We start from the raw sequence: 15350 nt of genomic DNA on the forward strand, positions 1-15350 counted from the left end.
GTCACTTGGATATCTTTGGAAGAGCCAGTATACATTAGCTACCACCTAGTTCTCATATAGCAAGGAGCTTTTGAGCGAGTGGCTGTATACCAGAGTTCAGATATCTTCATCTGTGGATGAATACAGTTTGCTCCTGGTCATTCATTACTATTCATTTTATCTATAGGTTCCATATTTCCTTCTGCTGACGTTTTCGCTCTTGAGCCAGTAAGTTAACTTTCCATGTCAGTCCTATCTTAGGAGTGAAGCCTGCTCATCCTGTTAAGGTATGTCCTGACTTTGGTGTATTCTGAGAATTGAAATGTATATGCCAGGGAAGAGAAAGGAAGAATGTGAATTACTGCAAAATCTGTGCGGATGAGGAATTTTCAACGCATTTTTTATTAACCATAATCCTTTATTAGACCTCACAGAGGTGTAAACTATACATACAAATACATTAGAAAGATACCCTCTTAACAGTAATGCTTCACATTTTGGACCTGATACCAAGAGGGTTGCAAACATTTCAGTACATTCTACAAACCAAAGGGTGCATCAGCCTTTGTGTATACAGAGTGACAAAGCCCTTTACTGAAATCAAAGTAGATAAAAGTGAAAATCAGTCAACTACCTCTTCCAACCTTTACCTACCATAAATGCATATAAAAGCCTTTAAAAGCATGAATACACTATTATTTATGGAGCAAAGTTTACTGTTCTAGACAGCTCGTAGAGAGAGGGGAAGAGAATGGTCAAGGTGGCATTATGTGAACTGCGAACTAGCAAAAATTCTTGATTTTTTTTTTAATATTTGTACACATTAAGAGCTCTGGTTTTTTGATTTATTGGTAGTTACTAGAAAAGCTTATAAGTGCTAAATGGGGAGAATAGCGCAACAAAGACATTGTTGAGGTATTTGGGGGATTCTGCAACACAATGATGTTACATACACAGTATGAAATATTATTTGTCATCAAGTAGTGACATTGTATTATGAGTAAGCACAAGAAAATAAAAAAGAAAGAATAAATCCAGTTAGAACTTTAATAGAGAGTTTAAATGTTTTTTAGTGAATGAACATTTAACACTTGTCACTGTTTGTTTATAATGACTTGAAATGTTAATAGTAGCATTATTCAGTAGTGAAATCAGAAATTCACGTATCCACATTCATGCTTGCATCATGGAAACCCCAGTTTTAGTCAGGATACCAATTGAAGTCCAACAGTGAAGAATGGGAGTACAGGTAATATTCCTATTGGAAAAGGTGTTCTGAAAACCAAGTGCTATTGATCTCTTCATTTATCACTTCTGTGTGACTTTGCAGATAATTTGGGAGGAGAGAAAGCTCATGTATGATTTGATTATCAGCAGCAGGTGGTGCTGCTTCTTTTACTTTAACATTATTTCATAAAATCCTGAGGCTTGATAAACATGTCTAATATTCAACCCAAAGACTCCAGGGATTAAGAAACTATAAAACAGAACCATCACATTCTGATAAAAACAACATGAAGTATCAGACTACAGGTGAGGCTGTTCAGAACATTATGAAGTACCAGAATGCTTTCAGTGGAGCATTTTATGACTCATGTTTGATGAGACTTTGTTTAATCAGGCAACTATTATCATTATACACTTTTAGCAACTGTTTTTTCATCTTGCACAGGATTTCTATAGAATTCAGTTGAAATAATTCCTTAGAAATGGTAATAAATGAAAAGGTAAGATTTATATACTGTGTCATGCCGTGTAACTTGCATGTACTTTATTATATCGAAACTTGTCTCTAAGTAGAAATAATGAAGAGTATTATTCTAATGCAGTATTTATATCAATTTGATTTGAAATTCCAATCTAAAACAAAGAAATTAAGATAAAATTCATCCATGTGCACAAAATAAGCACATTGTACCTCTTTTGCTCATAACACTTTAGTCTATTGGTCTTGGATCCTTTGATCGTTGTTAAAGTGGGCTTTTTTATACCATAAACCAGATTAATGCCAGTAAACCAGGAAGAGTGGAACATTAATTTGATTTTAAAATTTACAAAGTTAAATATTTCACTACAAAGTGTGAATTTCATTGAATCAGTTGTAAATATAGTTATCTGGTTAAACCCTTTTTTTAACACGAGCACATGAAGCATGATCCTATTTATCAAGACAGAGTCCTTTTTGTTCTGCAGGTATTTTGTTTTTGCTTTAGAGGAATGAGATGATACTAATGAATGTAAAATACAGTAAGACGGAATGTCTTTGATTTAGATTAAAAATGATTCATGCCTTTAAAACGTGGAAAAAAAAAATTAAAAATCTCCCAACCATATTTATGCTGTTTCTTAAGAACTTCAATCAAGTGTGAATATGTAAATATTGTAGGTGGGTGTATGTATGTTAAATATTTCTGGGAAAGAATGTTTAGCAGCAGAAGTATCATGTTGATGCTTTTGTGAGCCAAGCTGGCAAAATGAAAAGTTACTGAAGAATACACAGAAATAAAAAAGTATTATAAATAATTTGGGATATAGGATTTTACAGTGCTCAGCCTTTTCCACTTCTGAAATATATAAGGGTACTATGGAGAGGTGTGAATTATTCTTAAAAAAACCCATCTAATTTATAAGTGAATAACTGAGGTGATATTATTAAATGACAGAAATTTTCATTCTTCTTTGTTCATATTACATTGTTCTTACTTTGAAGAAATGCTTACGCTTAAAAAAATCTCACTTAACAGAATTTATATGTTTTCATAATAAGGCCCTCAAAGTTAGTATTTCATATCTGTACTTAAACAGATAAATAGATTTGCCTGATGACAGCAAAGAAGTGTCTTATGATTTAAAAACCAGGTCGTTTATTTAGGTGTGAAAAACAAAGGTAGGATTTGACTTGTGACACCCATATTATACAATGTTCTCCTAAAATTATGTTCCAATTGGATTATTGAATATAATCCATGAGAAATAATGTGTAAAAACCAAGAAATTCAAATTTTACTTCAGAGGAAAAAGAAGAAAAGCATGAAATACACACACACATACACACATTATAACAATCTATATACACACATATACATACCTATGTCTATATATATGTGTATATCTATACATACATACGCACACCCTTTATGCAACTAATACAAGATTTCCTAACGTAAGCATCAGGGAGGTCCTTCTTGTTTTGGTCTCTGCTAGACTGGTATCTCTATACTGTACTATATGTAATCAAGTTTCAGATATTCCCATAACACCCTTCATGTAAAAAAATCAAAGAAGATTTATATATATCAGATACTGTGTGTTCAGACAGTCATAGTTCAGTAGAATATTCAAATGCTGTGAGAAGCAAAATGTATAGCGTAGGATTAGAATGAGTAAAAACTTTGTGTTAATAATTTTTTTTTCCTTCTTTCAAGACAACTTTAATCTAGTTGCTTTACTTAATGCTACTTGCACACATGAATTGGATAATTAGTAATCTCATCAAGGCAAATTCTTTATTTTTTGTGGATTGTACCCAAGAGGAAAAAAATCTTAATCACTTGAAAGCCTCATCTCCTCCTCCTTACCCCTTCCCCCCAAATCAAAACAAAGTGAATCAAAACAAAGCAACCCTCCCCAAAACAAACAGACAAACAATAAAATTGTTACAATAGTGTTTTAAGTAGGTTTGCTGTGAGGAGGGGGAGGGAGGAATGAATGTTGGTTTTGAATAGAAGTTTGGCATTTGGAAGACCTGTTTGCACTGAACAGTATCCTTAAAAGAGGGACCAGTATAGGTTGAGTCCCCAAATAAATTATTACTATTCCTTTTCAGACTAAAAATAAAACATTTTAAATATATTGATTATACCTTCATCAGAACATAAGTATTCTATCTAGCCTATAGGTTCCAAGAATCTCTATTTGGGCTTAACTTACCATCATTTCAAAACAAAATAATGAAATGTGAAATTTTGCACATTAGGATATTCATAGTGACCACATAAAGTTAAAAAAAAAATTCACAGACTGTTAGCCATATATTTCAACTTTTTCTCACAATTTGAAACTGGTGAGAATTAAAAATAGCTTCAGTTTCATGTTAGGAGTATTTATTTTTTTATTCCTTGTTAAAACCAGATGCATTTCTTCGTGCTTTTTTGGTTTTTTTTGTTTTGTTTTTTTTTTTTTTAAGAATATAGACTTTTGGGGGACGTGCCATGGGTGAGAAGGTAATCAGGTAAAAATAGAAACATGTGCTCAATGAAAATCTCAATCATATCATGCCACTGACTTTAAGCCAAACTCTACAGTGATTTCAGGCTTGAGTGTGGCTTAAAAATCTTTGGTATGATAAAGGACTCACATTAATCTGAACAGGCTTTCAGTTATATCCATTGTTCCCTGACTTTAAATGCTTTTCTTCATCTGTATTTCTGATTTGGAGTAAAGATTCAGAATTGCATTTCAAGTCTATGAATTTTTGTGGCATTTTGACTCTTATTCCTGCCCCATCTCCATTGATTTAAGATTTCTTTCCCATTGCAGAGTGACAAAAAGTTGAAAAGTTATGGCTAGTTGTATTTCTATTTTAATAACCATACTTATATAATTGTAATTTTCATACATTAAAAAAATATTTATGCTTTCTTTTATATTTTAGTCAAGTACTTTCTTAAACAAAACAATAGCACCACTTTGGCATTGTTGGCCAAATCAGTAACAGGTAAAGCAAATATGCATACACTTTTCTAAACTTCCCTTATCATGTGCTTGCTTGTTACAATGGAGAGCTGAGAAGACACAGTGCTTGGCCTGGAGTCTTCATTAATCAACTTTAACCATTGATACTGAGTCAACAACCAGTTTATGGGGCAACTGAACATAGCTACTAGTTGTGTATGGAATTAACTTCTGCAAGGAAAGCCTACCACTAATTTATGCTTTAGTCTTAAAAAAGGAATTGACACTGTAATCTGCCTTAGGCAAAACGTACTTGCTCTAATGTATCTACAGGGACTGAATGCAGTATCCTGTTATTTGATTTTCTTTTCTCTCTTGACTGAATGGTACAAATGAACCTCAAACAACTCTTTCACACTAATGTAAGTGTAGGTTCGTAAATAAGTTTTGAGCAGAATATACAATTTATTCATTTTTCATTTAAACTCTTAATGATTAATTATGGAGATGAGGCTTAAATTTTGCTACCTTGATGAAAGAGATATATTAACTTCAGTGGGTTTAGATCCGCAGTCCTTTGTGAACTAACTGAAAATAATGAGACTTAATTCATTTTTCTACTTCTGCACTTCAGTGACATTCTATGTAATAATTGGAGTTTTATGTCTATTCTTGAATGCAAAAATCTATGACTTCTGTCATGTGATTTACATGATATGGAAGGATGGGGAGTGGGATTTTCTTTACCACTTAAGTGATTTATGAGAATCAATGGCATCCTGTGGGAGCCCTGTTCCTGAATATCTGGAGTGCTTTTGAAAACCCAGCTGAACCCTTCATTTTCTCTAATTAGAAGTTTTTCAAGTCAGACTACTTTGTACTTTTGGGAGAGAGATGTTTTGGCTCATGCTTCAACTTCTTTTAAGTAGCGGATTTATTGAGATTATTAAGCTAATGCAGCCCTTTATCTTTCACGCTGACTGGTGTATCATGTGCTCCCTGCCATATGACTGGAGATTTCTTATACAAGTATGCATTTCCAATCCATGCTTTTCTCACCTCTGCGGTGATGGACCTACTCTCCATTTTGTGATACCATTTATTCTGTAGTAAATCAAAGTGTTGCCTTTGAAGCTTGTAGCTATTCATTATTTATTGTAGTTTCTTTCAATTGTTCTAATTTATTTAGACAGTTGTCAAGCTCTGATGTTCGATATTGCTAAGTGACATTTTCTAATTATGATTTCTCAACAGGAGAAGTATGGTGGCCTGAATCTGAGTGCATGAATCCTAAGATAGAACAAATTTTGAATTAATTTACAGGAATTAAATAGCACAATGATGTACGGTTTTTCAGTTATGTTAACAGTGCATCAGTAAAATGTTACCTACAAAGAAACTTGCTACCACAGAGATCTGCAACTTGCTTTTTGTGCTCACACCTTTCCTCCCTCCTTCCCTTAGAACTTCAGAGGAGATAGGGAACAGAGTCGTGGGACATGAAGTGGAAATATGTATTATGTCTTTGACATCAAAATAATGGCTTATTCCTAGAATGTATTTCAGAATTCTTAAAACCTGTTGAAGTAAAAATACCTCCCTCTCCATCTCCTCTGCCAAAAAAAAGGTTTGTAAGAGCTGTGATAGATATCAGAATTGCTACCTCTGTTGAATTGATGGTAAAAAAATTAGGTTAGTTTCCCCATTTGTTTCTCTGTACTTTCTTCCTTTTTCAACATAACTATCTCAGTCAGTGACAGCTGTGACATATTCTTTTTATTCATTTACTGCTTTGCTTTTACATTGTGATGGCAGCCTATTTTGCATATAAACATGTATCTCACAGAAAGCGGAGGGTTTAAAGAATTGCATAGGAATACATTGCACTTTCTGGAAAAAATACAAATTCCAAATTTTCTATGGGAATAAAAAAAGGAGCTACAAAAATTTGTTAGGCTTTTAAGACCAACCTTCCCTCTCTGTTTCACAGGAAACTATTGAAGAGCTGTACAATATGCAATCTGCAGATATTCTGCCCTTGTGTTTTAATGAATAGTTCAGTCATTTACTCCCATCGTTGTAGTAGAAAGGCAGATCTGAGCCTTTAGAAAGAGATACTTCCTTTACAGATCTAATCTAACATCTCCCTAATTGTTCCTTTCATACAGTATTCTCCCTGTGCTCTTTGGGGCTGACCAAGGGATCCTTCATCCCTTGTCTGAGTTTACTGTGTGCAGGATGATGGGGGAAGAAGTCAAGTGGAACCACATTGCAGTTCTGGACAGGATGGAAGAGGCCACTCTCCCCTGCCTTCTTTTCCCTTTTCTCACAGAGAAGTTGGTTGCTCATCTTGGGACACTGTTGGCTACCTATCCCCCTTTACTGCTTGGCCCATCTAGCACTGAGACGATTTACTCAAATGGAGCACAGGACACAGTGTTATTCAGGGTAGAATCAGTGCAGTACCTATCAAGGTTACATGTCAGAGATTATCTGGAAATCTATGTCTCCCACAAGAGTGCATGAAAAGCTATTGTGAATAGCAGTTTGAAGGACATATATGGTTCATCTCTTCTTGAGGACTCTTTTTACACTGTAATTTGGTGATTAGATTAGCTTTTCTAATTTACAGAGAGATGCAGCAGTCTAATTAACAGTCAGTTTAGTCACATCTGATTGTGGAAAGAATTAAAATGGCAGAGAACTTGAGTAACCCTCTGTTATGTTTGAGTGAAATGCTGATATTTCAGAAGGATTTAGGCCCTGAAGGGTGACCCTTTGAAGTCACTTGAGAGCTGTTTTTCAGATTGTCTTCCCTGGGCCTAGGCATCTATGAATTTGTGTTCCACATTACTGTAAGTGGAAAAACTGATATTCAAACACCTAAAGTGAAACAAGTATCTGAATTTTCTTTTGAAGATGGGAAAGTTATTACCATGTTGGAATCTGAAGCCATTTTACTTCATTTAAACTTGAATATTTTAAAAACGATTTCATTATTTAGTCTTTGGCTTGGTCTTTCTGTATTTGCTTTTACCTATTACCGTTTTGGCCAGACCCTTTCATGTAACAAACTATAAAATAGCACCGTTGTACTATAAAACAGAGATTTTTACATACTGTTTGATATATGTGTATTATTGATATGCTAAATTTTACATACTGCATTATATGGAGGAAGAAAGAAGTTACCTATACTGTTGCAAAATAATTACCTGGAAGAATCATTAATGGTTTGAGAGCCTATGTATGCTTTAACTGCTTTTAAAAACCTTTTGTCTCACAAATTGCAATAAACTGCATCTTTGCAAGAGAAGGAAAAATAAAACTGTCTTAAAACAAATGCATCTATAACCCATATTCTGTCAAAATGCCACAGATGGAATTAATGGATGTTTAAAAATGTATATGTTACCTTACTGCTGCTGTTACTGGGAATGTCAAACTGTGCAAATATGAAGGGGTAGACAAACAATGTTATCAGACACTGTAAAACAAACAGCCTGTTGCTTGTATAGAAGTGCAAATAAAAAAAACACCACTTAGACAAGGCTGATGAATGACTCCAGCAGCCAGTGTTCATAGGTTAATTTAGTGCAATTGGATCCATCAAAGGCCCATAATTTTTTAGGCTTTTGAGGGGCACAGGACTTTAAGAGATTTTGTGCAGGACATTTAAAACAGGTTAACAAACAGTAATATATCAACCACAGAATTTTTTAGCTCTGGGCTGGTTAAAGTGTTCTGTTCTCTAAAGACTTAATATTGGAATGTTTAGTTGCATTGTTCACTGGGAGAATGCCCATTGGTTGAGATTTCATCAAGCTTATTAAACCATAGGTTTTTTTTAAGTCTTCCAATGTTTAACAAATAATTTATTTACAGCAAAGTATCCTGCAGATGGCACATTCATTCTTCGTTCTTGTGGATGGCATGTTCTTACATTCTGTAGTTTCTGTTTCCTGTGTTCCCTCTACTTGTATTCTTCAAATGCACTTCCTGGAGGTATAAAAAAAAAAATTAATCGAGATAGGTTTTAATATGCTGTATGACCACAAAACTTATACTACTGAGAAAACAAGTTATCCTGAATGCTGGAATTTTTAGAGCCCTTCTGCCAATTCACAGAGAAATTAACTATAGAAACTTCTGTACACTAAATTCCGTGTTCTCCTAGGCATAAACACTTTGATTGCTGTCATTACGGAGCTTGGCAGAGGAAACATCTGCATGCTGGAACCTGGATGAGCTTAGACATACAGTAGGTAGCAAAGATTTTCTTTGTTTCAGAACAAGGACATTTACAAAAGCAGGATGTATAGGGGCCAGGGAACTTTAGAGTTGTAACTGCAGGATTTATGGAGCCTCCTGGGCTTTGGTACCCAGTGGTCAGAGGTTTTCAAAATTGCTGAGTGGGACTCTGTTACCTACTTTTTGCATAAATGGCGTATTAAATTTGTAAGGTTTTTGTTGGATAAGGCCTTTGGGATGACAAAAAGTGTGGGTTCACTGCAGTAGCCGCAGCCAAATAATTTGTATTTTCAAAAAGAGACAGGGTGATGTGCCAGGCAAATCAAGAGTGCTTTGGAATGAATAATGCCCTCAGTTCACTGTCTTTCCATGCACAAGCCAGTTTCCAGCAGCAGCGATGGGTGTGGCATATATCTTTCAGTTTGATTTTTTTATTTGCCTTGCTGATAAATGTTAGCTGGGCCCAAATCTTTGAACATTCTGTACCAGACTAGAGGCAGAATTGTTAAGTAACTCTCCATATTTATAATCCTCATCAGAATTAAAATTCTTAGTTAACTGAAATCATGTTGGTTGTCCTAAGAAAAGCCAAAAATAAAAAATCTCCTTGAGAAAGGTGAAGCATGTGTATGCAGCTCTACCACTGCATTATCTGCTATTTAAGCCCTATTAAAAGGAAATGTAGTCTCTAAAATTTAAAAAATAATGAAATTTTTGCCTGCTTTTCTGATTGGCAGATAGAAAATGGAAGCTGATTTTGTGCATTACAGTAGTTTTGTGAGTTTTTTAAATGATTTCCAATATAAAATACTATTCTATAAATAACTTTTCCATTTGCCTCCAGTATCTATTAAACATAAAATAAATCAGAAACTGGCAAAGGATCACAAAACTTGACCTTACATAGAGCTGATTCATTTTCATTGGTTTTGGATTGAGGTCTGATGGATATGAGTTGAATTATTATTTTCAGAATGTAAAAACCCCCCAACCAAGCAGTACTAGTAATTGTTAAATTAATTATACCACCACCAAGTAAGAACATTGAGCCAAAGTAAGATTTATCATCACTGACAAGCCAAATTTGTTAATAACAAAGAATTAATAATGAAGGAATGTCTTTGTTAGGAATCTGCCATTCTAGATATTCTTAGTCGAAATGCAATACTAAATGAGGAAGAGGATATTAATCTAGTCCCTATTCTTGTGACCAGTTCAGTAGGATACTGACTTGTTTTCACCAAATTTTGCTAATACTGCTATAGAATAGCTTCCTTAACATGGATCAAATGCAGAAACAGAAATGTCAACAGAATTCTGTTTACCCATAAGTTAAAATAATTTTTGCTCTTTTGTTGCCTGTTTCTCATCCAGCTTTTCCAAAACTACCTTTTCTGTCTTTAGTTCTCCCTAAGTTGTACCTGAGTTTTCAGCCAGAAGTACTCATTCTGGATGAACCCTTCAATTTTCACCGATTTTCACTAAAATCATCATTGCAGCACTTCACAGGAGTTTGCCACTGTTAAGGATCCTCCCTTATGCTACAAATGCTTGTACTGGTAACAATGAACTAAGAAAACAGTAATTCCTTGACTCATCTGCCCTGTTTTTTCCTCATGGCAACAAAGCAAAATATCCTTGTCAATGCTGCCCCTAGGTGCTCCTCTTTGAAGAGAATTTGCCATTGCATAGGAAAAGTTACAAGTTATGTTTCATTTGCAGAAAGTTGTGCATTCTTAAAGGCTGCACACTCGTGATCTATAAAACGGACAGTGGGAGCCTTATTCTGAAACAGCAGCCATTTTGCATTGCAGTGGCTTTCAAAGTATACTTAGATTGAAAATTAACTCTAAGTTTCCCAAATGAAAATATAAATTGTCTCCACTACTGTTGCCTGACTTTAAAATGGCTTTATCATCCAAATAAAGCAAATCCTAAGATGCAGGAGGGTTTCAGTTGCAGCTTTTAATACTGACAAGTAGATGGAAAAAGAGCTTTCATAATACACAGGCTAGCTTTGAAATTGAGCGAAGATGGCAGGTTACTTTTAGAACACTTTCTCCTCTAGAATCAGCATTTTGAGGAATAAAGTGGCACTGGTGGTGGCGGCTGTAACGTGTGCTAGAAAATGTTTTGACCCATATAACACATTTTTTCAAGTATGCGATGTTGATGCCATTGGGAAAAAAAAAGTGTGAATGCCTGAATCAGGTTATCAGACCTGCATTTGCACTGGTATAGAAAAGCTTGCCTGTAACTAGAAATAAAATTGTTATCTGTGATGCTTGTTTCATTATCAAATCCTCTGAGCTGATACTCAGACCAAGAAAAAGACAACAAGCATTTTAAGACGAGAGATGCAAAATGTCAACTCTGCATAAGTCAGTTCACAAACAGAGAAGCGCAGACTGCTAACCTGTCACTTTAAGCATGGATCTTTGGAGACAGGGCAGCCTTAACATAGGGATAACAACTACCTCAGTGATAGTAAGGGTCATTTAACTAAGATGGAAGGGTACTGGGAAGCGTGCAGCAACATTCTTCTCCTATTAGGGTGGACATTCAAACCTCATACTGGCATTAGGAGATCTCTTCCTTTATTGGTAATAAGTGGAAAGTCTAATGTTTGTAGTAACAGGCATGATATCTTAGCTACGAACTCTCTGGGGTCTCTTTGAAAGCTTTTTGGTTCTGTGGGCAGTGTGATCAGTAACACAATAACAAGGCTGGAAAGTAAGCAATGGGAGAAAATAATTTTCTGTAGAGGCCAAGTTCTTCTATCTGTTACACCTAAAGGTTCCCTCATTGGCTTTGTAATGTGGCATGGCTGTAACAGAAATTAGGATTAGTGCCATTGTGCATATTTTGGCCTGTAAATGTATCTGTGAGTTGATACTGAGCCAATTACAAAAGAATCTGCCAATCTTAGAGAGATTAATGAGAAATAACGCAATGCTTTTTCTGTTTTCTTAATGGCATTTTCTTACACTAAAAATATTGACATCTTTTCCTTCTCTCTCTTATTCCCACATAGTATTTATTTAAATTTTGAAGGATAGATAAAATCTGAAATGGATTTTTGAGAGATACCGCTTCTTATTGTTATTTTGTCACTATATGTATTTATGTGTATTTTCCACACATAAGGCCTAAAGAATAAGGACTAAAAATTTGAGGAAGAGCAAAATTATGTCAAGATGTATTCCTCTTTGGTCCTTTTTGCTCAGGGTGCATGGCATGACACTGTGGTTTTTTTGCTTTTCTTCTTCTTTATTTACTGGATTTTAAAACCAACCTTGCCAGTGTTCACATTCATGAAATAATTTTCAAGGTACCTTGCAGCCTTAAATTGCTAAGAGCTTTTATGCCACTGGTTCTGTGATACTGCTTCATTCAAAAAGGTCGCAATCTTCCCTCACGTACACAACTGTTGTAGAAATAGCTCAATTTCCTTTGCTTGAACAGAGAACAGTTGTTTTACTAAGTTCTATTTACTAGTTTTCCAAATTGCTGTTAAGACTTAATTCACTTAAGCGAAAATAGACTAAACTTTTATTAGCATTTCTCAGAAGAGAAAGAAACAAATGAAAGAAAAGCTAGATGGAACCATATACACTGAAGACAGAACTTTAATTCCCCTTCATGCACCTGTTTCACAGTTTAAACTCTGTAAAATAGTGTAAAAATAGGTGAAAACATTGCTTTGCTTTCCAGCACAAATACTAGAAGTTTCTGCCTGTTCTTACTTCTGCCTTACTACCTGATGTATTTGCTCATTAAATGAGATTTTAATCTGAAGGCAATGTCAACAATTATTCTAGTATCTTTAGGTTAAAAAAAATACCTTGATATGTAATATGCTTTGGTTTCACACCTGTTCTCTTTGTCAAAAATTCAGGGATACCTTTCTTGGTTTTAGAAATGATGACATATGATTAAGTTGTCTCCTCTTGAATAATTTCTGCTTATGTACATAAATAACTGCAATTAGGGTAGAATTTTATAATGGATTTGAATTATATAGTTGATCACTTCCTATTTCTTATCAGTTCTGGCAAGATGAATACCTAAGTATCTCTCATTTTTTAATAGTTAGAATTCTGCTGAAAGCTTTCAACAGACTATTCAAATAGCAAGCAAGTAAACAAAATAGGCTTTGGATGAGCATAATTGGTGAGTCATCAGTAAATGAGTGAACAACAGATCCCACAGGTTGGTTGGATTATTTGATCAAATGCTTAGGTTTTCCTTTTTCTTTGAAAAGTGATTATTCTTATGAATTTTCAAATGAAATTTATTGCAAAAGAAAATTGCTGCAAGACTAATAGGAATATTTGCTGGATTGTGATCCTGCAAAAAATTACCTTTTTGTTTAAATCTACAAGTGTTTTAATAAAATTTAATTTTTACAGTATTTTAACTGTTTGTTTTACTGGGGTCCTGTTTTGAAAAGTATTGTAATTAATGCAAAATGGTGAAGTACTAAATTTCAGTAGCTTAATTAAGATGGTCAGCAGCAAAGTAAGGGGATTTTGAGTAATATTAAATTTCCTGAAATTTGAGGAGATTGAAAATAGCTTAATGAAGATCAGTTTCACAAGATAGAGCTGCAAGAAATCAAAAAGCTTTATTTTGACTTCTTGAGATTAAAATGTTTTGCTTTGGAAATACCAAAATATTAAATTGCAGCAGTTTCAATGTGAAACTTCAGATTTTCCCTTTTCAAAACATAATTTTTTTCATTTAGTGTGGTAAAGAGATATAGAGAACTAATTAATGATAATAACAAAAATATTAATAATAGAAAGGTATATACATTAAAGTAAATTAAATAAACTAAAAAAGAAAACCAATCTTCATCACCCTTGGCCTTAGTGTTTCAATGGGAGCTAAAATTATTCTATTCCCTTACCTAAATAGTCCAGAACAGTTGTCCTGAATTTTTTTTTTTATTTCTTCAATCTGAACACTAAACCGAAAATCTCATTTAATCACCTAGCTTTCCTTAGGAAGCCTATTAGAGAAAACCAGTTGCATCACCTGTAATTCTTTCATATTTTGTGTAATTTCTATATTTCTGCTCAGCTGCTTTTCTACTGAGGGATCTGAATGATCAGGGCAATATATTCTAGAGCACAGATTGACTGAATGTAGATTATATGGATAGATCCTATTCTGTTTTAAAGAAATAATCTACCCTTGCCGATCAAATTCAGAGGAACAGAAACAAAAGATATAAAGTAAATGGCTTACTAAATCTTAGCCAGCTATGTTGCTTTTGTATAAAATCTGCTTCAGATATGATTGTTATAGAGATGTGTGAAGGCTATTGAAACAAACATTTTCTCATTGACCTACAATTGTCCAGTGGTCACCAAGAAGACAGCTTTTCTTCTATGCCAGATTAGGGCTTTAAAAACAGACTTGCCACTTCTCTGTATATTTCTTGTACCTCAGCTTGTATATATTTATTGTCTCACGCTGGAGAAAGTGGTTTGAATGCTCCAGAAGCCTCTCAAACTACAAACAGTTTTTTCATCCCAGAGAGAGTTGGTGACCCAGATGGTTAGGTGACCTCTGTAGGCTTTGGCTCAGAAAATAGAAAGTATTTCAGGAAGTAGCGGAGAAACTTCTTTGTAAGTAGAGGGGACACACTCTGGTGAGAGTCTGGTATCCTTTAGATAGATGACTGAGGAGGATGTTGGCACTAACAGAAACTGCATATTACTGTAGTTCACAACTTATTCGAGGCCCACGGTGCTGAAACCCAGCTGGAAAGATACTCTGAGTTATCCCATCTGTTCACTGAAGACTTTAGGGTGGTTAGCCTGTAGCTATCACATTGTCCTCTGATGCATATCTCATTTATCTCTGCAAGCTATTATGCGTGTTTGTTGCGTTCACTGGCTCCTCCGGTTTAAGGTAATTTTGTTATGGGCTGAGTGCAAAGAGGTTGTGAAAACTGGGAAAGTAGACCACTTAAAAAAACCCTTAAACCAAAACCCAAACCCCGGATTTGTCTATTAAAAAAGTTATGAGGAGATGCCAAATAAAAACTACATTAGAATGAAAAGCTTAAGAAACTGTTTGTGTATGAAATCTGAGAGAAACTGTACAACATCTTGTATATTCCACTTAATCCTGCCTTAAATCTTCTATATAAATCAAAAAATATTAAAGAGGTCATATATATACTGTCCTACATAAATACATCCACTTTATATATATATGTATCTCCTATATAATATGTAATATTAAGAGAGAAAAATGTTCTAAAGCAGAAAAAAATGCTCAACTGAAAGATAATTTGACTTTAGTATAATTAATTTTTTAATTAAAGTCAGTGACATATAAGCACTATGAATTTGCTAAATGCATTCATATTGGGGGAGCCTATCCAAAGAAGAAAGTATGAACATGGTATTGTCTTTCTTAATAGAGGCATG

General features: G+C 34.4%; 1 protein-coding gene across 1 annotated transcript in view; it reads right to left on the reverse strand.

Annotated features, from left to right (window-relative positions):
* Window positions 1–391: 391 nt before the first annotated feature.
* The window catches only part of IGF1 (insulin like growth factor 1), a 55918-nt gene continuing 40959 nt past the window's right edge, over window positions 392–15350 (reverse strand). The window contains exon 4 of the mRNA XM_074167196.1: window positions 392–8652. Coding sequence (XP_074023297.1) covers window positions 8593–8652 — 60 coding nt within the window. The 3' untranslated portion in view covers window positions 392–8592. The remainder of the gene's footprint in view (window positions 8653–15350) is intronic.

This window comes from Numenius arquata, chromosome 2 (assembly GCF_964106895.1).
Source record: "Numenius arquata chromosome 2, bNumArq3.hap1.1, whole genome shotgun sequence".
In the NCBI taxonomy this organism is placed as follows: Eukaryota; Metazoa; Chordata; class Aves; order Charadriiformes; family Scolopacidae; genus Numenius; species Numenius arquata.